This window comes from Grus americana, chromosome Z (genome assembly GCF_028858705.1).
Source record: "Grus americana isolate bGruAme1 chromosome Z, bGruAme1.mat, whole genome shotgun sequence".
NCBI classification, from domain to species: Eukaryota; Metazoa; Chordata; class Aves; order Gruiformes; family Gruidae; genus Grus; species Grus americana.
Window position 1 is genome coordinate 86795723 of NC_072891.1, and position 24425 is coordinate 86820147.

The 24425-nt window shown below is 40.9% G+C and overlaps 1 protein-coding gene across 8 annotated transcripts in view; it reads left to right on the forward strand.

Moving 5' to 3' along the window:
• CAST (calpastatin) overlaps nucleotides 1-24425 on the forward strand; it is a 59979-nt gene that overhangs the window by 21352 nt on the left and 14202 nt on the right. For 3 of the 8 annotated variants that reach the window (XM_054809855.1, XM_054809857.1, XM_054809860.1), the window contains exons 4-16: nucleotides 11565-11624; nucleotides 15335-15385; nucleotides 15726-15782; nucleotides 15994-16110; nucleotides 17062-17157; nucleotides 17654-17755; nucleotides 18532-18612; nucleotides 18708-18761; nucleotides 19341-19433; nucleotides 19581-19676; nucleotides 20122-20220; nucleotides 21381-21464; nucleotides 22464-22511. In XM_054809855.1, coding sequence (XP_054665830.1) covers nucleotides 11565-11624; nucleotides 15335-15385; nucleotides 15726-15782; nucleotides 15994-16110; nucleotides 17062-17157; nucleotides 17654-17755; nucleotides 18532-18612; nucleotides 18708-18761; nucleotides 19341-19433; nucleotides 19581-19676; nucleotides 20122-20220; nucleotides 21381-21464; nucleotides 22464-22511 — 1038 coding nt within the window. Of the gene's footprint in view, nucleotides 1-326; nucleotides 657-6503; nucleotides 6700-11564; nucleotides 11625-15334; nucleotides 15386-15725; nucleotides 15783-15993; nucleotides 16111-17061; nucleotides 17158-17653; nucleotides 17756-18531; nucleotides 18613-18707; nucleotides 18762-19340; nucleotides 19434-19580; nucleotides 19677-20121; nucleotides 20221-21380; nucleotides 21465-22463; nucleotides 22512-24425 lie in introns of those variants that run through there. The other 5 variants (XM_054809862.1, XM_054809861.1, XM_054809863.1 and 2 more) reach the window with 5 other exon arrangements.

Here is a 24425-nt window from a genome sequence, read left to right on the forward strand (position 1 = left end):
GTGGCCTTAACAGGTCCAACCACCTCAATTTCTTTTGATTAATAACATTTATGTACTCAGGGAGTCTGCATAATCAGTCCAAATTTAGGGAGGGGGTGTCCCTCAGGCTTCTAATAAAAATACCAGTCTGTTGAGGGGAAATGAGTAGGTTCCTTCCCTCAGCACCAGTGCTACAAACTCAAAAGGTGGCAGGCGAATACGGCTTTTCGAAAGCTAAAAGTAGCCGGGTGCCCGCATTACGCCATCCTGGCAGCATTCCGTCCCTGCTCCGGCGCGTGACTCTCCGTGCGTGCACCGTGTCTGGTGTGGGACCCCTGCCACGCCACGTCCAGGAGCCACCCGCGAGCGGGAGATGGGGTTTGCCCACCCACCGCTCACGCCGAGCGCGGGAGGTGCCGCGGCGCAGAGGGCCGGGCCCCCGCACGCCTCCGCACCCGCGCTCTCACGGGGCCTGAACCGGCTGGTTGGGGTTCCCGGCCTGGTGCCGGAGGTGGGGCGGCCGTGCCCGCTGGGTGGGGAGCACGCCGCCCGCACGCCCGCTGGCCCAGGGCTTGGCCAGCGCCTCCCGAAACCCCGCCACAGCCTGCTCCGGCACTGGGGCGAGAGCGGCCGTGTCCTGGCATTCCTGCTGGAAGCAGAAGGCACGCGTGTCCCGGGTAAGCTAGCTGTTCGTACTGGCTTTGCTTTCCTACTGCCTCTGCTTTGGGCTGATCGACGTTTGTGTTGCAGTTCGTTTGGTTTCTGTTGGTTTGTTTTTGTTTTTTTTTTTTTTCTCTTCTGGGAGTTTTGTGGGCTGAAGTAACACAGCTGCTGACTTGCAGGGCTTCTGACATGATCCTGTCACTGGCAGGCTGGAAGCACTCCAGGGCTAGCTGTGTAAAGTGGATTGGCTTTTAAAATTATTTTAGCATGTTGGGAACAGTCTTTTCAGAGGCTGTGTGAGACTGCATGTTTTATGTGTTACACAACAAGAGGTTTGTGTGACATAAGCAGTCTTGAAGAAGAGAGGGACGAGGAAGAGCAAACTTTTAAAGCAGTGTCTAAGCTGTTCTGTATTTATATTTTTGTTTTGGGGTTGGGTGGTTTTGTTTTGTTTTTTTTTCATTGCTCACAGCCCACACCGTTCTTGCTTCAAAAACTCGTATCAGGTTTTCGGCATACAAATGCAGAGCTCAGTACGCCTGTGGCACACGCGGAATATTGCATAGTCAGGGTGTGGGGATCTGTAAGAGCAACTTCTTGGTTCAAGTGTGCTTAGCTATCGATAACATGTTGGCAACAAGAGTTGTTATACTTTATACCTAAAAGACGCTAAAATATGAGATACAGCAAACATATGGGGAAAAAAGAATACTTTTCAATAAATTGTGTAGTATTGTTGGTTTTGTCGTAGTACAAATTAGATAGGTAAGTGTTACTTAGGTTATGCCACTATTTGATTATAGTTACTGTAAACTAAAACTACTGATCCATAATCATGAGTGTTTTCAGTTTGGCCCAGAACCAAACTGACAAAACAAGATCTATCTTCATGTGACAAGTGGCACTATCAGTGTCATCCCTCCTTCTCTTTTCTTCTTTGGAGAAAGTGAAAATTGCATGTTAAATAACACAGAGTTCTTGAACATTGCAGAGACCTTGCTGAGTTCTTGATCTGTTACCTTTTTTTTTTGACCGCTGGTTTTCTCAATGCTGTATTTTTTTTAATTGACATAAAATAATTGGATAATAATTTCTTCTGCATAAGATACCTTCTTTTCTAGGCTAACCTAGTTGTTGCTGTCAGCTTCTTGTATAAAACAGTGCTTTTTTGTTTTGCAGGGTTTTTTTTATGGGAGTGATTAAATACGTGGGGTATGTAGAACTCACAGAAAGGTCTGTTCCTGATCTTGGAGTTTCAGTATTTCTCACAGCTGTACTTCTGGAGCTTTGCAACTTAAGCAGACACTCCCAGTTTGAAATCTCAGTACAGTTGGGTTGCCCTGAAGGTTGTGGCTCTTGGAGGAGTGGGAATGGGGGTAGAGGAGAAACCTCTGTCTCCCGAAAGTAAAGGAGCTGCTTTTTCAGTGAGTTGGTCTTCAGTGTGTTTGTTCCCATCATTTCTGCTCTTTGTTTTCCTGGGTGGGGGGGAACCTGCACTTAGGAGAGCCTGGGACTTTGCCCAGGGTCTCTTCTGCCTAAGGAAGAACCTCGTAGGGAGGCAGGGAGGTCCGTGGCTTGGTCAGCTCCTCGGGAGAGCTTTAAGGCTCAGAAACCTTCCTGGTTCTGGAAGACGTCAGCTCTGTGCCTGCCCTTATGCCTTGCTTAGTAGAAGTGCTTGAACCGACTAGAAAACTCACATTTTTGATTTCCAGGAAGGAAGCCTCTGTGAGGCAGAACGAGGCCTCACGAAGGTGAGGATTTTATACTTTTTCATTGAACAGTGATGTGCTTATTCCTCCAGAGCATGCAGAGGGCCCTTCTGGAGCAATTTTCAGAGATACTGGGTTAAGAACCAGAGCTGAAGCAAGAAATGCCCCAATCTGGTTCTTTTTAAGTGGGAATAGTAAAACAATGTTGATTTTTTCTAAAATTATCTAAGAACAAATCCCAACAACACAGCTGAAGGTTATGCAGTGTAATCCTTAGATTATATTTTAAAACCAAAATTGTATCAAATTCCCTGACTTGGTGATTTTTGTTTATCCTTCTATTTTCTGTTCATTTTGCTAGCCAGCGCCATTGTGACAATGTGTGTGTCAGTTCATGTGGCTTCATGAATAATACTTTGTTTCTGCATCCTGGGGGTGAAAAATCCAATTTCTAACTCAGAGTATCACTCACTAGCTCTTATGACTGCCAACTGCCCATTTCGAGTATTGCCTAGTTTGATTATTGTAATAAAAATAACCGAGCGCATAACCTCAAAGATCTTCCATCTTAAGATGAAGTCCTCTTTTACATAACATCTCCATCTTTTTCAACCCCTCTTTAAAGAACAGTGTTCTGTTTGTAATTCCCCGTTTCTGTTGCAGCTCTGCCGAGAAGGGCTTTGCACGCTGTCCCTCGGTGGTACTGCAGACCAAGTGACACAAATCCTAGCTGTGCTCAGCAGCTCTCTGTGGCATGTGGCTGGCACCTAATCGTGTGTTTTCCTGGTGGTTTTTTTTTATTGGCTTTCAGTTTGCTGCTGCAGATGGCTTTGGAACATTCTGGTGTTTAAAACAACATGCAGAAATTGAAACAGTTAGCTGTAGTCATTGCACCTAAATACTAACCTTCTGCAGGACCTAGAACTGAAAGGAGGATTTTTGACCTGTCTACAAAAAGGGAAAGCAGCGACCAGCTCGTACGTTATTGTCATGCTCTGCTGTGCAGAGTGGGAACCTGAGAAGAGTGGTGACAGCACTGGTGCGCTGCTTCTAATATTTGAATATGACTGAACGAAAATGAAATTTCAGTGTTTGCCAACTTGTAGAATTTATTGTTGTTGAAGCAGGAAGTTTCCAAAAGGAGGTAATTGAAGAGTGCATTTTAAGAAGAAATAAGAATGGGGAGTTTAAAACAAATTATTGATGTCAGAACTCTCTTCATGACACTTCTGTATGCCCAGTGAGGAGTTTTACCTGATGCTCAAAAGTGTGGCTTTTTCTGAGTATTTCCCCATGCATAGCCGAGGGAAATTTCAAGTTAGGTATCCCATTCTGTCATCAAGTGCAAATACTGAGATCACTTTTCATCAGAATGGCAATAAAATTAACGTCTTTGACAATGCCAAGTAAGTTTCAAAATAAAATGCTTTTAGTTGCCTGATGTTTTGAGTTGAAAAACTTTTCCAGTGAAGGAAAGCCTCCATTTGATGCTGGAGAGGTATAATCTGGATACAAAACCTGAGCTGTCTTGCAGTCTTTGCTTTCAGCTTCATTTAAAAGAAACGAGGAGTGTTTAGCCTGTGACATTAAAGTGGTAGTCTGTTTGCATGCACGCAGAATCTAAAGGCAGCAGGTGAACTCTGTTACCCTGCTCGACATATACTGGTTTTCTTTCCAGATCACTTGCGATAGTCATGAAAGGACATTAAATAGAAGTTGCCCTTGTATAGTAAAGGTTATAGAGCAGTAGCCATGCTACATTCTTAAGTCTAAATAACTTCTTCTGCCCACGAATCGAACTGTGTGTATGTAAAGGTTCTTCATGTTTAGGTACTGTGCATGCTGTGTGACCGACTAGCAGCTCTTTTCCTCTGCTTCCAAACGAAGTGAACAACCAAACAAAAAAACTTGTCACAGCATTAGACGCAGTAGGAGATAGTAGTGGAATGAATGCATAGTGCCTCTTGCCATCAGCTCTAGGATAGTTTGAAATTTTTCTGTGTATCCCTAACTTTCTGCACATAAGTAAGCATAAACTGAGGTGCTGGAAGTTTTAAGAAAAGAGTCATATGGTACAAAAATTATTTAAAGTCAGCTGTCTTTCACTGCCCCTTTTGTTCAAGCATAAAGCTGTTTCAGAGTCTTAATACTGACTAAAGAAAAACAAACATACCAGTATTAAGCTTTGGGCTTGACATAAGTTGCTGAAATCTAGAAATCTGAAACCAGACATCTAACCTAAAGGTGCTTTGACAGATGATTAAGTTTCTAGGTGTCCTGAAGCCTTGTTCTACACTGCGGTAAATATAACACTGATCCTATTGACAGGTTGTGCTTGATAACACTTGATTTAGTGTGACCAAATTCAAATGCAAGTAGGTTATCTCAAAAAACACTGCTTAAAAACCTATTACTTTAAATTTGAGTGGTATGGTTAATCAGCTTCAGCTGATACATAAAATTCAGTGATTAAATATTGCCAAGTTTCTTTTCTGTGCCAAAATGACAGAAATTTTATTTTACTCATCAAAATAGAAGAAAACAGTAAGCATGAGTCTGTGTTACAGAAGTTGTCTGGCTCAACGTGCTGCACTCATCAATAAATTTAGCAGCACTTGAGGCTGTAAAAACGCTTCATGAGTTAATCAGCTTTTCAATGTCTTTGTTCAAACCAGTCTCTTAAAAAAAATTGTCATGTTTTTGTTTCATGAGAAAATGGGTTTATTTCCTATGTGCTCTTTTAGCATCCCTAAATGATGGTTGATCTTGCTTCTGGGCATAGATTAATATTTGTTGCAAATACTTATTCTGTGTAGTGAGAAAATTGCAGAAGAATAATGTTTCAGGGTTAATCTTTTCCACCGAAGTAACCCGGATCATCTTTTCAATTGAGTTTTGCAGAGAGGCACAGTCCTATGTTACCAGTGGTCTTTGGGTTTTTTCTCTGATTTATTACAATCAACTTTCTGATCTGGAAAGGAAGCACCAACATAATCCTACTATTTGTTATTAGTTTACTGTTGTTTAGGAGGACAGTGTGTGTGAAGCTTGAAGGTTGTCAGATGTTAAAAGCACAGGAAGCATCCCTAGACGTTGTTGTCGTTTTGGGGGTTTTTTAAGATGGCTGTTTAAAACCATGTATATTGAAGAACTGAATGACAAAATTAATTCAACAAACTGCCTATTCAAATGTGTCTCCGTGCTTACGTATTAGATCCTGTTAGGTTTGGTTTGCTCTATGGCAACCAGGGCAAAGTTGGGGGGCTTTTCTGAGTCAGGGCTGTAATGAGCTCAGTGGCATCACAGTAACAACATTAGCAAAGAACTTTAGAAGGAGTTGGAATTTAGCTGCAGGAAAAGTAACTCTTCCCCCAAGGGTTACCCCCTCCAGTAGCTGGCATGGGCAGTAGGCTTTGTTTATAACGTGCAGTGTTTGCGAATTTCGACAATGATAATGGCCTTTAGAAATGAAAGGGGCGTGCCGGTAGTCACTTGGGGCAAAGTAAGTCATTAGAAATTGCAATCTAAACTGTTTAGAAAAGAAATCGTGCTGATTACTTCTACAAAGGAAGTCATCACACAGGACAACATAGCGGCCTGTATAATAGCAATGTTTTATGTAAATATACCAGTGTCTGGATAATATACAGGTACTAACTGGAACCTGCTCTTCCATTTCATTAGGTTTTTAATATTAAACTGCCACAAAATTAACTGAGAGTCTGAAATCTTGGAAAAAATATTGTTCTCTGGGTTGTGTGGGGCTTTTTAATCTTTCTTTAAAAAAGGTGTTTTTCTTAACAACTTAGTAGCAGAACTATGTATAAGAACAGTGATTAGAAAATAATAGGATATTTCCAGAATTACTTGGAATGGAGAATGACACAGAAGCACTCAAATCTGTAATTTTTAACTCAGCTGTTATAGATACTGTAATAATAAAATTTATATAAGGAGACAGTATCAGTGCTACATTTGGTCCAGTTTTAAATCACTGCATGTCTTAGCTGCTGTGTGGCTTTAAATACATATGTTTATATATTTATATATATACATTTGTACATACGCACAGAGAGAGATGTCGGCTCATGTTGTGTCTTGCAGCTCCACTTGGTTAAATTGAAAATTAATGGAATTGTGTTTATGCCACAGATCACAGTATTGATTCTTCAGCGCGAATGTACTCAGAGGACTGCGCGTTGCTTTGCTTGCGTGCTGTGCGGCGCCGTGTGAGACGCTGGAAGCCTCTCGGCACCTCCCTTGCTGTACCTTCTGCCTACCTTCTGCCTGCTGACCGCCTTTGTCTGTCTGGGGAGGCCTTAGCCATTAACACAAGCCATCAAAGCAAGTGAGAGGTTTAACCTGTAACAGCTCAAGTGGTATTTTACACTTCAGTGAAAATAAACCATTATTTTTCACAATAGTTCTCTAAAGAGCATTTGCTGCCCACGTCTTACAAACAGTGTTAATTAAAGCTTAGTAACAGAACCATTCAGGTAAAGAAGCAACCATTTGTAGTCAGATAGATTAGGTTTTGCCTTGCATTGCACAGCTCTGTTAAAGTACCCCTGTAAATTGGTAATATTGGAATAATAAAGTTGATGTTAGCTTTAAGCCTGAGAAGCAGTCCCAAGTTGTTGCATGTAAGGTGTGTAAGCCCAAAGGAGCACTCAGGTGTGCTCTGGGCGTACTCTGTCCTAGGCTGAGTACAGCTAGATCACTCAGAAAATATTTACAGAAGCTGGGCCAGAGGCTGCCCAGGCTGGAAGTGCTGGGTTCATCCGGGCAGCCTCTGCAAGGGAGCAGCTCCTCTCCGGGCAAGGAAGATCTTTGAGCTCTGACTCAAGAGATTCTTTGCTACAGAATAAGCCAGTTTCTTCTTCTTTTCCCTTTTTCTTGGCTCCTTGACCAGAGGGCAAAACAGCAGGTGCCATCTTGCTTTCATGTCACTAAGTCCCTTGTACATTCTGTTTCTTAATTTTTTTTTTTCCTGAACCTGTCCTCAGATCTTTCTTTATTCATCTGTAGTGCAGTGTGATGGACAAAGTTGTCCTAGCCATTGACCTATAGAAGCTCAAGCCAAAAAGATGGAAAGTTATTCCCCTATTTTATGTTTTTGTTGTCATGGTAACAGACTTTTGTCTTGGATTCCTCTTTCCTTGGTTGTTTTTGGCAAGAGTATCTCAGCCTGTGGCACTGTAACCTTACATATTTTTTGTCTGTATTGCCTAGCTTTTGGGTTTTTGTGTTGTTGTGTCTGATGTCCTTCAACCTACCTCCAGCCCTTGGAGTGCTCAGGCTGGAAGCTGGCTGAAAGCAAGCTTGTAACCCAGTCTTACACACCAACATCCCCGTTTCATTCGAGAAAATGTCACCTCAGGTACAATGAGAAGTTGCAGTGACAGCATGTCCTCCTCTGGAGGTCCGTTTGCTCTTACCATCAGTCTTATTTCCATGTTTGAGTGTATTGAGTGTTGTGTTGTCTTTACATGCTTTATTCTTGACCGATCTGTTGATTGGTATTTATTCTTAAGTGTTTCTGTATTGGTTGCTCGGTAAATGTGTTCAGCATCTCATCTCTTTCTAAAGGTTGCTGCATTGTTACCTGGCTGCTCCTTTCTAAGGGTGGGCAATGACCTCCTGCGCTCTGATGAATCTTCTCCAGGAATTTCCAAAATCCATACTTTTAGTTGACGATAGCTCTTACTACATTGCATATGGGGTAGTTTCAATGATTTCCAGCTTTCCATAACTGAAAGTTCTCCTGGAGTTCCTCACCTGCCATTTTCTTTTTGCAAATAGGCATTTGCATCTGGTTCCCTGAATAGTTAAAATTATGTCCTCTTGATGTTTGTCACCTTTACTTTCTCTGTTTTCTTCTCCTGTTGCACCTTACCTTTTACTTCCAGGTTTCTGAGGTGCACACAGTGAGACTAGATAACCCATTTTTGGTAGACTTTTTGGTTTTGTTTTACTAACCCACTTCTTCGCTGTTGTGACTGTCCCGCTAATTTGACTAATGAGTTTCTAAGGGTATTCCTTCTCTTACCAAATTAGATCCCCAGTCTCTTCACCAGCCCTTTCTGGAAAGCTCACGGCCAAGAGCATCTGAGGTTGGTTGGTCAGCTCTGGTGCTTCTCTGTCTGTCTGTGCCCGTCCTGCCTGCCAGGCGGGCTGGTGGGAGCACGGCCTGTGACCCCGCAGCTCTGCTGGCACGGTGGGGTAATTAACAGGTAGCAGTCACTGCTTCATCAGCGTTAACCTCTAGCCTCTTCTCTGTCCTTTGAGCCCCTCCTGCGGTGGCCGCGGGGGTCTCGTGCTGCTGGTGGGTTCCTGTGCAGGGAGCATCTCCGTGAGCGCCAGCTGGTGACCGCCATGGTGCTGGGTGCTTTGCCGTGGAGTTTGCCTCTCTCCCAGCTCGCAGAGGTGCTTTCTGGAGAGCCGTGCAGCTGCCGTCCCCCAGGCCGGGACCCCCGGCTGCCCCCTCGCTCGCAAGGACCTTCCCCGCAGGCCATGGCCGGCAGGCATTCTCCAACACCCATGCCTCTGTCGGGCAGGACCGCGGGGGTGCAGCCGCGGCAGGATGACACTCACTTTTCCATCCGCTGTCGGCTCTGCCCTCCGGGGCATCCCTAACAACACAGCAAAAACTTGGCTCTGTCTGCACGAGCACCTGCCTGGCTTTATCTGCTGAGCCCCTGCCTCCAGGGCCAGTCGAACTCTCCTGGTTCTTGCTTTTCTGTTTGGCAGCGTAACCTTTTTGTGAGGGGGTGTCTGGCCCAGGCCGCCGCGGGGGTTGGCCAGCCCAGGCGCGAGCAGGGTGTGCCTGCCCAGGCCGCAGCCGCTGTGGGAGCTGTGCGTCAGGCGGTTATTATGCCGGTTGCTAGGCAGCGTTTTAATATTTACCTCCGTGCCTGACACACGTCCGTGTGTTTCTTCACCCCTTCTGCAGTCCGACTGTTGGGCTGCAGCAAGTGTGGCCAGTTAACAGCTGGGCATGGCTGGCTTCCTCGGAAGAGGAAAAGCAGAACAACCCGCAGTAAAAAGTAGTCCCCCGGAGTCAGGCTGGTGTTTACCGGCTGCGTGGTGGTTACCAAACGAGGGGCTGGACCTCGGCAGCTTCTGGCATTGTCGATGTGTCGGTGTGGTTTGCAGACCCCAAGCACTAACGGGCTGGGGAGGACCAGGACCCCCTTCCTCCTGGAGGTGTCTCTTTTGGGGGAGAGAGTGGAAAATTGCAGGCCCTGAACAGTGCAGAATTCAGGCAAAAAGTGCTGTAAATGAAGCGAGGCACACCGTGCCCCCAAGGGAGCCAGGCGGTCATGGTGGCACAGCACTGTGATGGTCTGGCACTGCGGAGGGTGCCCTGTGCTCCCCACCACCTTCCCGCTTGCCCCCTGGCTCCCCAGGACAGGGGTTTGTTTCCTCAAATCAGCCCTGAGTGTTTCCAGGGAGGATGGCTTGGCATTCTCTGTAGCTGCTGGTCAGCAGCCATGTCTTAAACTGTTTTCTGTCCTCAAACTACTCCTCTTCCTCCACGAGCATTTAAACTCCTCATCCCTTAGTTTCTGGTAGTTCCCACCAGCCGGCCGGACAGGGTGGGAAGCAGAAGCAGCTGATTCCTTTGGGAGGTTTTCGCTAATCTCTGCAGGTTGTAGCGGTGCTGCTGTGGTAGAACTTGGGAAAGAGTTTCTCAGTGTATTTTAAGAAAAATGCTTGGTAGGAGTTTTCAGAGGGGAGGAAGGGAAAAGGGCTCAGATCGATCTGGTTTTATTAAATGGACAGGGACTAGGGTGACTAATACGAAGGTGTAGAACAGATACCTACTTGTTAGTCATGTAGAAGGAATTCAGATTAATTTCATGGATAAGAAAGAAAAGGAAAGGAAAAACTATTAAAGGGCAAATTAAGAAAAATATGGTGTTGCCTGCAGATTACCTGAGGGTGGTGGTGGAAATATATAAAAAGGTTGTTTAAAATTGTTCCCTGTCCTGACGTGGGAGGTTCTATACATACCTGTGCACATCTCCACCAGTGCAAAAGTTCCCGTATAGTATGTAATCAATCTATACATATATACATATATGGAAGCAGATAGTATTCGCTTACATTTCTGTAGTGTGACAATTGCAAATTCTCTCTAGTACGTATTTAACGTAGTCGGACCCCTAACTGAGGTGTCCGACGTACCAGACACGCTGTTGGGGAGAGCATGCTGTCGTTGTCATAGTGTACCTTTTAAATTCTGTACAACTTTTGCCTTATTGTTGAGAAATGCACATGCTATGAAAAGTTACGGAAAGGAGAACGTGTTCTGTGTGGAAGTAAGAAGTTAGCGCAGGTATGGAGTAGTAATATGGCTTCCGAGTTCGTGCAGACAATGATGTTTTCATACAGCAAGTGGCATTGTAAACATGAAGAGAGAATCTAGACAGTTCGATAAGTTGTGCTGTTAATTTAAATGTAAATTATGAATGTGTTGCTGTGATCGAGATGGCAAATACAGGTTTGAGCAGGGGAACATAAAGCAGGAACAGAGAGGTAGTATTGCATCTGTGTAAAGTATTGATGAGACAAATAGAATATTCATTTCTGGGTGTTGAGGTTTGATACAGTCACAGCAGAACTAAAACGTGCTGTTCTCAGATTAACTTCACTGAAGCTAGGAAAACAGACTGTGTCATTTGCAACTTTTCCGAAAGGGTTGCATGATATGTACAAACACTTGTGTGTGTGTTACATACAGATTATTTATTCCTTTTTTTCTCAACGTATTTCAGTTTGCTAATTTAGTATTAAATATTTTGTGTGACAAACTAGTACATCCAAAAGTACAATTTTTCTTAAAAAAAAAAAAAGAAGAAACATGGAAGAATTCTGCACAGTCATTATACGTGCTTCAGTATGAGAGCAGTATATGAGTGTGTTTTGATACTTGATATGAAATTTGCTTTCAGGACATGTCAGAGGAAAAAACAAAATGCTGTGAGAAGATCTATGGGCATCACCCTGTCGAAATCCTACATGCTTGCATTGTAGAAATACAGGCAAGACAGAAGATCTAAAATGATAACTCTAATTTTCAATAATAATTTATTCTTAATTTTTAGCTGGATATCTCATGCTAATGATTTCAGGTTGCTTATGCTTGCTTAATAGTATTATGTGTAACAAAGGTGAAATTAATTAATTTGCCTTTTTTTTTTCTCTCAGAAGCAGTCCCCCTCTGTGGATGCATCAAAACCACAAATGATGAAGCCATCTGACACAAAGGTATGAATTCCTGAGAAACTCATGCTTGCAGTTAAGCACACATATATGAGGCAATGTAACTTATTTTTTAATACCGATACCAAGTAACTTTATTTTGCATATTTATTCTCTGCAGCTTAGTTTCCTCTTCAAAAAGTATCTAAAAAATGCTATATAAAGTTCTCAGAGGATGTGATGACAGCAATACTGATTTTAATTTTAGCTCAGCCAGACTTTGTGACATGTGTACAGCTCCCCCCAGTGTAATCACAGGGTTATTTACCTAATGATAATTTTTCACATATTCAAAGAATTCAGGACAAGTTTCAGCTTTTAGTGTAGGTACAATTGCATCTTCTCATTAATCTCATATCTTTGTCTGACAGCTTCCTTCCCTTTGTCCTTTATGCTTGTTCTGTCTTGTCTTCTGACTAGAACTTCTCTAATGTCAAAGCTGTGTCATCAATTGTCTGCTTTACTTGCTAGAAGAGAGTCATAATCCTCACTTACGCCTCTGTTGCCTAACAGAATTTACGTATATTGTTTAAACAAATGATTAATGATTCTTTCCCTCCTTCATTTTCCATAATGGTAACAGTGAGACCAACAAAAATACTGAATACCAACTAGAGACCAGCAGGGACTTGTGCAGTGGTACAACGTAGGGATGCCTGCACCTCATGTAAGTGCAAGTAAAGGAACACTTAGAGTAGTGAGGTTAGGAAGGCTTGGAGTAGTGAGGTTAGAGGCGGCCTCTGGAGATCATCTGGTCCAGCCCTCCAGTCCAGGCAGAGCCAGCTCTGCAGGCAAATCGGACTGCTCGAGGCCTCACCAGGCAAACTGAATGCCTGCAAGTGCAGGCTGCACCACATCTTGGGTGGCCAGTTCGCTTTCATTACGGTGGTTTTTTTTCCTTTTATCAAATGGGAAGTTTCTTTGCTGCAACTTTGATCTGTTTGTCTCTTGTCATTGTAGCATGCAACTCTGAAAACATTCGAGCTCCCTCTGCTCTTTGTTTGAAGTTAGCCATTACATTCCCCTTGACCTTTTAAAACCCTTTTCCTCCAGCACACATGTAAGACTAGTAGCAGTGAGCTGGATGACAATTAAACCTTTTCCATTTGCGCACGATCATTACTCATAAATGAAGGTATCTGCAAGTCTCCAGTTCCATCTTCCTGTTATGTTTGTGAGCAAACTCATTTGTGTCATGTTCATTACTGATGCTGTTCTCCATATGCTTTAACCCAGACAGCTATCTAAAAATAGTTACGGTCTTTCCCTACTTGAAATTTGAAATAACTCTCAGAACAATGTGGTAAATTTCTAATCAGATCTTTAAAACTGGCATTTACAAGATGAGACAAAAATAGAGTGGCACAGACATACTTCAGCACTGTGAGACTGGTAAACACAAATCCCCTTGAAACAATGTCCTGCATTTGCAAGTGTAAGACAAGTAATGTGTTCTTTTAATGTATGTTGCATTACTAATAGCTTCCTCCTGCTGGATTAAGGAAGTCATCTGCATTTTGACAGTAGAGTTCTTTGAAAAGAAATAAGGTTGCTGTGTCACTTTCATTTCTAGTCCTAAATTTCTTGCAAATTAACAATGCTTTCCTAATTGCTTGCTATAACCAGGTCTCATTTGTCGTTCTTAGAGTCTCTCTAGCGTGCGACTACTCTTAGATGTGCTCTGGACCCCTCTCTAGCTTTCCATTCTGTGTATGTGAATCCTTTGTGTCAGATTAACCATCAGATGATGGCCCTCTGAGAAAGCCATGAGTTAGTGCAAGGAGAAAGGAATGTAGAACTTCTTGTTGTGCAGGCGAAGGCCCAGGGGTTAGGTGGGAAGGTTGGAGGACCAGGGTGGAGAGAGGCACCCTGTGGCTTTTGCGGGAGCAATGGAGGAATCCCGGTGCTGAGAACAGATCCCATTCAGCTTTCTTCCTTTTGCACGCATTTGTGCAACTGCACTGTAAACTGGGAACCAGTTAAAAAGTATTATTTTTCTTTTCCAGGATATTTTTCAGTTTCCTGAGTCAGTTTAAAATATGGCCTCTCAGATACTGGCACAGTGCAGGTGGGAGCAGGCAGTAGAAGGGTAGGAGAAACATCTTTTTTTCTGTAGGAGTTCAGTGTATGCTGTAAACTGAAGCTACAGCTTCAGGCTGGGACTGCTCGCAGCTGACTCTATTTAAAGGGTGACTGAATGTATGGTCTCATACTAAAATTGTTGGTTTGACTTGGCTAGTAATAATTTTTTTAAATTGGATTTGAACTTTGTTATTGCCAAAAGTGTATCTAAATAGATATGTGTCTCTGTGTGGGAGCATGTCTGTGTTCATGATCATCTGTTTTAATGTGGCCTTAGCGTCTTCATGTGTACATAAGTCTTGAATCAAAGCATTACCCATGAGTCCGTATATTCTTCATCATTGTCATAGATAAATTTGCAGTATTAGCAATTCTGCACATTTTAAAGGATAGACAAAAATAATGAATAATGCATACCCTACACCAAAAAATACATCAAGTATTTAGTAAAATAATACTTACAATATATATTAAAAAAAAGGGCAGGCAGTGGGTAATAACTGGTTTGGCAGGCTGAGAATTTGAATTTATGTTCTTTACAGCTGTTGTTGGGTGTTGACAGAAATGCAAGTAAATATATTTGTTGTTCTACAAAAAAGGTATGTTTACTTTTCTTCTGAAAAGCACATAAGGAAAACCTGAATTTGTGCTGTAAAGGCTGAGTACTTAAAGTCCTGAGCGTGCAGCAGTCCCACAGCAGGAAAAGTCAAACTGTGTTTCTTGAACCTCATGCTTGCACCTCTGATGCATTCCTTCGCAGCCTTGCTGCCAAAGGACATCTCAGTTTGATTGACACTGTACTTTAGATGTTACATAAGCACATCCAACCTTTTCTAGCTTAAAAAATGTGAAAATTTAGGATTATCTTTTCAATATAGGGCTATTTAGTGTACAGGTACACAAGTGGATGTGCGTGTCTTCGACTTAACCATACAGTAGTCATGTAATGAGGATGTACAAGTTGGAGCATATAAAGTATGACTGAAACTGAGAAGTACCGTGTTTTAATCAGGTTAGACGTCAAGAGAAAATCCCAAGGGGTGAATCTGAGAGCTTAAGTGGTTTTTTGGATTTTTTAAATTTTATTTTAAATCTTTTCTCCGCTTTGAAGTTTGGGAAATTTTTGTCCTCTCTCTCTATCAGTGTTTTACCTGTTGTGACTTCCTTGTGTGTGGTGTTGTGTTCTTTACTGTCGTCTATGGCTTTGAGACCTTTGCCAAGCTTACACCCTGGCACTTCCGGTTTTATGCATGTTCAGGATTTCCCAACCAAGTGTCTGTGGTTGATACTTGCAAAACAAATGGTAAATGATTTTAGCAAATTTCTCTTATGTGGTCAGCTTTAACTTGAAGTGAATCACAAGAATCAATTTTGTGGCATGGCTGCAGAAAATTTTCAGGTGTAAAGCAAACTGTTAATTGTTTAACATGTTCTTTCCCTCTCTTTTGAGCCTTCATATGAGGACTCTGTGTGTGTGTGTTGTAAACTGCAAGATGAAAGCACTGTATGTTAGTTATATAGCATGTGTGCTCATGAGTGCGAACACGTCCAATATTCTTCTTTATTTAAGCTGACCCCTTAGAAATAACCAAGCATATTAATCTCTATCTGAATATATGTTGCTTATATTTCAGTCTGCACCAACAACCAAAGCAGAATCTGGAAAAAACATGCAGTCAACCAAGGTAAATAGTTATCTTTCACCTTTAGCAAGGAGTTGTACTTTGGTCTTTGACTAACTTTGAAAAAATAGGGTAAACTCTTTGCTATTACTGTGCCACATGATACTGCCGTGTGATTAGTAACATTCCTGTGTGCAAAACAGGTAGGGGCTGACAGGTGTGGAAATGCAGTGTTTGTTTTAGGGGAACAGTCAACATGCTTTACTGCTTCACAAAAGCTTAAGAACTGTTCTGCTAACCATCTTTAAATCTGTCTTGTGCTTATCTGAACTAGTGTAGATCATGTTCCATAGCATTGAATGGTGGTAAGGGTAAATCATCTCAATTTTTTATTTTATCACAGCCAACAGACTCTCAAAATAAACAGCCTTCTGAGGAGAAGCAAAAGGAACCCAGTGGTGTAAGTGGTGTATTTTTTCTCTCTCTCTTTTTTCTTTTTTTTAATGAGGGCTTCTTGTGGTATCTTCCTTCCTTCCTTCCTTCCTTCCTTCCTTCCTTCCTTCCTTCCTTCCTTCCTTCCTTCCTTCCAAAAAAAAAAAAAAAAACCAAACCAAACAAAGCCAGCCCATAAGTATTTCTGTATGTAGTGATAATACTTTATCTCTACACAGGCAAAAAGCCAAACCTCACCTTCTGCGACAGCAACTTCTAAACCAAATAGTACAGGAAAAGTAACAACAGCTCAAACTGACCAGCCTCCACAAGCAACCTCCATAGAGACAGCAAAGGTACAGTGGAAGTAGCAATCAAATTTTTATTATTTATGCTATTGTAGGGGTTGTTGCAGGTCAGCAGGCTATCCATTTGCAGCAGCGCAGCCCCTGTGCCCTGCCTGCAAGACTCTGAAAACAACTAGAAAGAGAAAGGTTGGGGAAAAAATTGGGGAGGGGTCATTTCAGAGGGGCAAGTCAAGAAAAAGCTGGAGCAAAAGTGTGTAGTAGAGTCAGGATCTAGATCTTTTGGTCTTCTAGTCTCCCTGTCTGGGTGACAAGGCCAGAGTAACATGAGGGACTCCTGCAGCTCTACCACAACCCACTTTTTTTGCAGTAAATGAGAATGTCAGTAATGCAGAAGTTTGTTTTGTGTTGGTGTGGCTCCCGCAGGTAACTCCCTGAAGCAGTTTTCACCCTACCTATTTGCGCAGTATTTGCTGCTGGCATTAATGGTGTATTGAGAACTATTGGGTGTAAGTGAAAGCTTTCAAAAGAGACTTTGAAGGGGTCTCATAGTCTTTCTGCACTGCAGATTTCTCTTACTGGCAAGGTAAAAGGAAGAGAGTACTAAAAATAGCATGCTTTCTTTCTCACAGCAAAATCACACTGGGAACAGAGTATGTCTCCACAGTATTGCAGGTAGATGGTAGCTCTCTCTGCCCAAGGATCTGGATGCTGTGCAGGTGCATTAGCCAGTTGCTGAGTCCAAAAAAATATGCACGGCCTCAGAGTTGGATGTTTTAGGCTGGGCTCAGTATCATGCAATCTGCAGCTACTCAACTTCCAGACCACTCAGCCAGTAGGTAGAACCAGCTTATCTTTTTTTATTCAAAGCGTAGATAAAGAGGCACAATACATATGCATGCCTGAGTAGAACATCTCTGTTTTACTTTGTTTTGTCTCTACAATTTTTAACATAGGGCCATATAATAAAGCTATCTCTTAATTTTTCTCTTATTTCTCCAGCCTAAGTCTGAGAAGATGTCCAAAGCAGCCGGTGCAGCTGGTGCAGGTGCAGCCAGTGCAAGTGTGGTTGCTGCAGCTGATAAATCAAGTACTGAGGTTGGTAAACCCAGTCCCAGACTAATGCCTCCCTTATAAAAATGTCTCAGAGAGCGATTCTCTCTCTGAAACACTTCAGCTTCAGAAAAATAAATTGGTAACTACTGAAGTATTGCTGTGTAGTAGTTATATATGGTGGTGAAGGACTATCTGAAAAAATAGATAACAAACCAGTGGCGTGTCATCTGTGCTTTGTCAAATAGGACTTACTTAGAATCAGTTTCACCGCAACTAAAATTAATTACTTTTTATCTTCAGTTATGTTTGTGTGTGTATGAACGTATGTCAGCTGGTATATAAATACAAATGATCTTGCTACTGACGCTGGGGAACGAGTTTAAGAAGAGTTCTCACTGAAAAATTTGGCAAGCGCAAGATCTACTGAAAGAAAGCTCCTTGGTTTCCAGGAGTTTTCTACAGATTCACCAGATGATTCAGATTTTTTTTTTAATTTGTACAGCATGATAACTTATGTAATGGTTTGCTTATTTTTTAGCCTGGAATGGACGAGTCAGCACTAGATAGCCTAATAGATACCCTAGGTGGACCTGAAGAAGATGTGCCTACTAGTCCTGTTTACACTGGTCCAGAAGTTACGGTATTTTGCATTTTAAATTTTTACTTTTTGGAAGATTAATCTCTAAAACATGTCTGTAGTTGCTTACTACTACATTGACCCAGTATTTGTTGCTTTGATCTGCTAAGAGGTAAAATAGTTTGCACAGTGGCATTTTAGTGTTGTGTTCAGTAATACAGAAAGGATGCAGTTATGTATGTATTGCGGCAGAAAACAGTAAAATGTCAACAAAGTTTGTTGCTTTTTGAACTGACTTAAGAGCATGCTGTCCAATGGATTTACAAAAGGCAGTGATGGAAGTATAAGAGAGTGTAAACAACCCAGAGATTTCATTTCTACTTGAGAAAGAGTAAAACATTGAGAATTTGGGGAAAAATACATACTTTTCTGAGTTAGAATGGGAGAGTAACATAAGAAGGATTAAGATTACAAACTCAAAGGCTCAGTGCAGTACTCAGCTGTGATAAAAGTGTTGGAATTTATAAATATTTAAAATTCAACCCAAGTACAGCAATACATTGTATGGTCTGAGACACTGAAGTGGCTTATGTTATTGCAGAAGGAATCTGAGAGTGGAGATGCAGAGCTTTTGCCAGATGTCAAGATGCATGGGCATGACCCTAGGTCTGAAAGATGCTATATAGTCACGGTCCAGGATTGGCCCTCTGACCTAGCTGACCTTTGCATTTTCTTTCCAGAAGTATAGCTCTGCATTAGAAATGTGGGTAGCTCTACATTAGAAATGTATTTCAATAAACAAGAGTACAAAAACATTAATGTCTGGATTCTTTTCACAGGAAGATATATCTGCAAGATACTTGGAAGAAATGGGTAAACGGGAAGGTAGTCTCCCTCCAGAGTATGTAAAATTGTTGAAGGTTAGTGAGTTAAAAAAATACTATTATTAATGTGTGTTTTCTTTCATATTGTATGGTTTTGCTTCCCACTTACTACAAAATTATTCTCATTTTAGAGCAAAGGGGATGGCAAAGATGGAGTCCCACCGAAAGTAGATGAACGAGATGAAGTAAGACTTTTTTTTTTATATTGAAGGTGAAAATAACCCAATTATCATTGGATTCCTAGGAAAAATTAAATGTTGCCTGTGTTCCAAAAATCACAGGAAGTGGGAGAGAGCTGTGAGGTGCCAGATAACGTAGATACTGATAAAACTAAATAGAACTTGTCACAGAAGTTTTTAGTAAAGAAGTAGGAATTTTCAGGACACTGACCAAAGCTGAAATAAGTCAAATAAATGTCTATAGAGATATTGGGTGTAATAATGACAAAGAGAAGAAACAGTAGCTGTGTGTGCAGGAGTATCTTTTTAATGTCTTTAGCAAAGATCACTTGAATTTCTATACTTAGCAAGAGAATTCTGTAAGCCAGCTTAATTTTACTGTTTATAAGTTTAACATAAAAATAAAAACTTATTGAATGAACAGTCCGTGAGGGGAAATGCTATTGTTTTTTCTGTGACAACAACATCTACTTATGAGGTCCTTGTGTGAATAATCACGGAGCACACTCAGATTTTAACCCAGGTTTGACAGCATTGCTATTTGAACTTTAATAATGATAACCTAGTTTGCAATTTCTTGCTCAGAAACCAATGACAGATGATGAGCTTGCAGAGGCCCTGTCATCTGACTTTACCTGTAGTACTGCTTCTGCTGAAGAAAAGACAAGTCTGACAGAGGTATTGATATTTTTCTTGCCATTGCATGCCTTTATTGCAATGAAACTTTGCCATTATTATCTTAATATTTCACTTTAAAATAATCTTGACAATTTTTCCCTTCTTTTTATTTTTGCAAATTTGCCTGTAATTTCATATCCCTCGCAGAAACCAAGTAAGGAAGGAGAAATCGTGCAAGCACAAGCAGCAAGTTCAGTCAAGACTTCAGTTCCTCCTAAGGAGAAGAAAACGAAATCAAAAGAGGTATACATAGTAATTCTTTAACTAGTTAACTTCTAATTAAAATTTACAACCACATGTTGTATTTTACGTATACCTGATTTTGTAAAGATGCTCCTCATCCTCATTTTCGGTTGTAAATCCTGTTTATCACAGAAAGTATAGGAATAATAGGAGTTGTCATTGCACAGACTCTGCTGTACCTTAAAGGTCCGGCCTTAGTGGGACAGATGATTTTCCTTCTGGATTCTTCTGCAGAATAACTGTGGTTCTTCTGACTAGAGGAAATCGTATCACCTAATTTGCCATATCCCGCAATGTGATGTTAAGGAAATCAGGCAAAGCCAAACAGAAATGACCAGTCTGGTGCTGGTTGATTGTTTGATATACAGCATAAGAGATACGTAAGGTAAAACCTGTGTCAGTTTAAAGAAATAATTAAATTATCTGCATATTTTTTTAAATACAGGAAATTAAAGATGATGCAGTAGAAGCTCTTCTTGATACCCTTGGTGGACCTGAACCTGAACCTGAAGAAGATCTTACCCCTGTTGTAGAGGTGTCAGAGGTATAGTCTTACTCGGTTTTACAGCAGCTTTCAGACTCTCCTGTGGAATCCTGAGTCCTCTCTGTTAGATGCTATTCAAATGTGTAATATAATAACAAAGCAACTTTCATGTCCAAGGCCTAAGGAATGTCTGAGTCCTATGTGAGCAAGAAAATTAAGAAATACCGAGTGGATACAGGTAGAATAGAATATGGTAAGATGGTCTGGAAAATGATAGGCATTTCATTTGGCTATACAAGCATACATACATACACTTTTCCCTGTATTAGCTATAATTGCTCTGTTTTTTTCCCCAAGCATTGGGTACAATTTATAGCAAGCTTTTTTTTTTGCACGTATTTGCTGTTCGATTTTAATTAACTTCTTGGGGTTTTAGTGCATGTACTCCTCTTTCCATCAGACCCTGTTATCTTTCTGATCTGGGTCTTGCCTTTCACTCTAAGACTCTTGTTTTTCTTCAGCAGTTAGATTTTTTAACACCGTAGCCCTGTGTTTGCATGTTACACTTTTTAGTTTAGTTTTGCAAACTCTGCCTATAACCATACTAATATCAATAATTTTCCTGTCTTCACTTAGAGCTCAGAGCAAACAAATGACAGGGAAAGAGTAGAAAACCGTTTGTTGCTGAGAGAAGATGTTGCAGCTCAATTTTGACAAAAAAAAAAAAAAAAAAAGAGCACGTTGTATTGCAGGTTCAGTCAGTCTGGGTCTTTGGATAACTTAGCAGATGCATTGCTTCGTGAAGGAGGTCCAGAGAATGAAAAGCTGTGTTTCAGTAGGAGTGATGGAAAGAGATACAGAATTACAGCTTGTATAGTCAGAGTGGTGAAATCCAAGGAAACCTGAGGATTTTGTACACCACAAAAATTCTAAAAATACTTGCCACAAAGTTACGGCTCAATAGTATCTGAAGTTTTTTAGAATTTAAAATAATACAGACATATTCACATGTGGTGTTAATTCTTAAACCATGGTGATTTTACACAGAAATTTGATAGGAATAAATTGAGGAATTTTAATATCTTGATACATGAAATAATTTTATCTGATGCTACTACTTATGCAAACAGTAGGCTGAAGAGTCTTTATAGTGAAGTTGAGTGTACTTTGACTTTTTATCTTAATTTCTCTAAGTGATTTTTTTGTTCTTTCTTTTCAAGGCAAAAGCTAAAGAGAAAAAAGAAAATAAGGCTGGGGAACGTGATGATACAATACCTCCAGAATACAGGTTAACACCAGAGTTGGTAAGTTTTCATGTCTCCGTTACTTTGTACATAGGGCACTGTGTCTGACACTGTCTTTCGTCACAGAGAGGGGAAATAGGGAAATAATGTGCAGAAAACAAGCAAAACTAGTATTTAATCAAGGGCTTTCTCCTGTTGGTGTTTTCTGAATCTCTGGTTTCTTTGCCTTCCTTTGTGGGCATGACTGGGTTTTTCAGGCGTTCTGAGCAAGGATCTGATCCTCCTAGGTCGCACATTCCAAGAGTGGTGTTATACTTGTTTCTGATATTAAATCTCAGTGTTGTAAAATCCATCCCTTTACAGAAGTGCTCTTCATTATCACTTTGTAATGTAGCCTTGAAACACTATTGTAAAATGGTATGAAAATTACACTCTTTTTTTTCAGATTGTCACTTCAAGTGATGGAGGTTTTGCTTAACTTTCAAGGTCAAGGTTAAGCAAAACAACAATAGAACTGAGATGTTTTCCATAAAGTTCAGAATTGAAAAATTTTGCAACATTTATTGGTGTAACTGATGTTAGTAAGGTTGCTATATTAACTGACCTTGTTGGAGCTGCGTGTTAACATTCTGTTTTGAAAGGAGCAGTTTTACCCTTCTTTTTAGAGATTTCAAGACTGCCTGACTGCAGACCTGGGGTTTTACCCTCCTATTTGTTCAAGGGCAAAAGTTTGTCTTTTGAACTCAAAGCTTGTTTTACTGCTGAATGAATTCCTGCTGGTTTACTATGGAATTAATTCCTGCCTGTATATTGATACTGATAGGAATGAATGCTTTTTGGTCTCTTGGCCCATTTGTATTGTGTTGACATCACATTTGCTTTTTTATCCACTTACCTGGCTATTTAAGAATTCCCCCTGTTTAGGGTAATTCCTGTTGCTATGTCACTGATTTAATCTTGTGTGTATCATTCATCCTATGTTATTTTGCTGGTGATTATGGAGTATGATGCTTCTTATTAACAATGAAAAAATGTCAATGATACTTACTTTACTTTTAGGATAAAGATGGAAAACCAGTATTGTCAAAGCCTGAAGAAAAACCTAAGGTTAGAAAACTGACAATATTGTAGGAGTGTGAATAGATACCCTGCTTTCTCCCTCTCTGTCATCACTTCTCTCTGCGCCATTATGTAAGTCTTGGTCTGCTTGCGTGTTTACTTCCTTGCACAAACCCTGCTGATCTGAAGTGTCAAGTGAAAGTTGGTTTTATTGAAATTCACTGGCTGTGAATGAAGAGCTCACAGTAAGAAAAAGGTTTAGACATTGTGAAGATAGGAGAGAGTTACAGAAATGACTGCTGACATGAAGAAAAGCTGTATGGGGAGTTAGTGTAAGGTATTCTGTAGAAGACTGTTGGAGCTGTTGAAGGACAGAGAGAGGCGAGGGAGGAAAATCTTTTGTTTTCTTGACCATTTCGTCTCATTAGTCATCATATAGAAAGGAACATGACTGGAAGGAAAAAAGCTGCTGTGCACATTTCCCTAATCATAAAGAACAACTTGAACTTTGCAAAAAGTATCTCCATCATGGCCTGGAAAGTGCAAGACAGATTGAAAAGATTGAAAGAAAAAGTTCCAAAGGTTAATTGGAAATACACAGAAGAAAGCAAAAATTAAGAACAGTAAAGGAACTGTGCGCTGAAGAAACTGAGTGCTTCACTTTGGAAATACTGTGAGTTGAGGAGTGCTGACAGAACTGGAAAAGTACAGGTAACCTCTGTTCTTCAGAAACGAGCGTGAAGGTCAGGACCAATCTGAGCAAGAATGACATTGTGCCCTTTTAGCAGAAATCTGAAGTCATTTGTATTATTCAAGCTTGAAATATGGATGAACGCAAAGGCAGTGATGAAAAGACTTTACATCTCTATAAATTTTCATGTCAGGTCTTAGACATGCAATCGTCTTGAGTGGGTGATGTATGAGAGCTGCACAGAAGGAACACCTGCCGAGCATGTCATACAGGAAAAAGAGCAGCTATGCTCGGAGGGAACCAGGCGCTAATGTTAGGAGACAAGCCTTCTTGTTTCACAGGGAGCACAAAAGAGATGGCACACACACAAAAAAGAAAAGCTCCAGAAGAAGAACGTGGCATGAATTAAGGGAGGTTGGTTCATAGTTTGACTAAAGTCCAATACTAAACCAAAGCAGAAGATGAGTTCAGAATCGTGAGGTCTTATGCCAAAGGAATGAAGTGGTTAGTAGAAGAGTAAGTATTCCTGTGCTTTTCCACCTCTATCACTCAGAGACACCAATATAATTGAGTAGTTGTTCTGTAAGTGAATCACAGAGGTATCAGTCATACGTTGCAGTGTTGTTCTCAGCACTACTTCACTATTTATAATTTGAAGAAGGTGATTTTGATCAAGATGTCTTTGCCAGTATTCCTGTGGTATCACCAGTAATTTAGATCTGTGAAACCAAAACCAGCAAAACAAAGTTCTGTCAGTAGCTGAAAAACCTTCAAGCACTTTCAGTTCTTCCTTGATTCCTGGTGATGCAAAGTTGTTCTTCCTTCATGATTTCAGCTAGGGCTTCTATTCCTTTGGGCCTCCACTTTGCATACCTTTAACACTTGCAGTGGCATTACTCTTGTGAAAGGAGTTGTTACTGCCTACATGCTTTTTTGATTTAGTGGTTGAAAGAGGAATTCAGATGTTATGAAAATTGGGGCCTTATGTGATGAGACATTTTATTAAGACTTAGGGGCATTGATCAACGAAGGAAGGAAAGTGGGAGGGAAAATAAGAGACTCTCCTCTAGAAATGTCATTTTACATCTTATGAATTTGACTAAATGAGCCCTAACCAGTTAAGTTCTGCATAGGAAGTGAATGGCGATCGCTGCTAGCAAAGATTTCAACATTTAGGTGTAAACAGTAGTTTGAAGGATCTCAGGAGCATTAGTGATAGATCACAGAATTATATGGATCACATAGTGCTAGATCATATAGTATCAACAGAT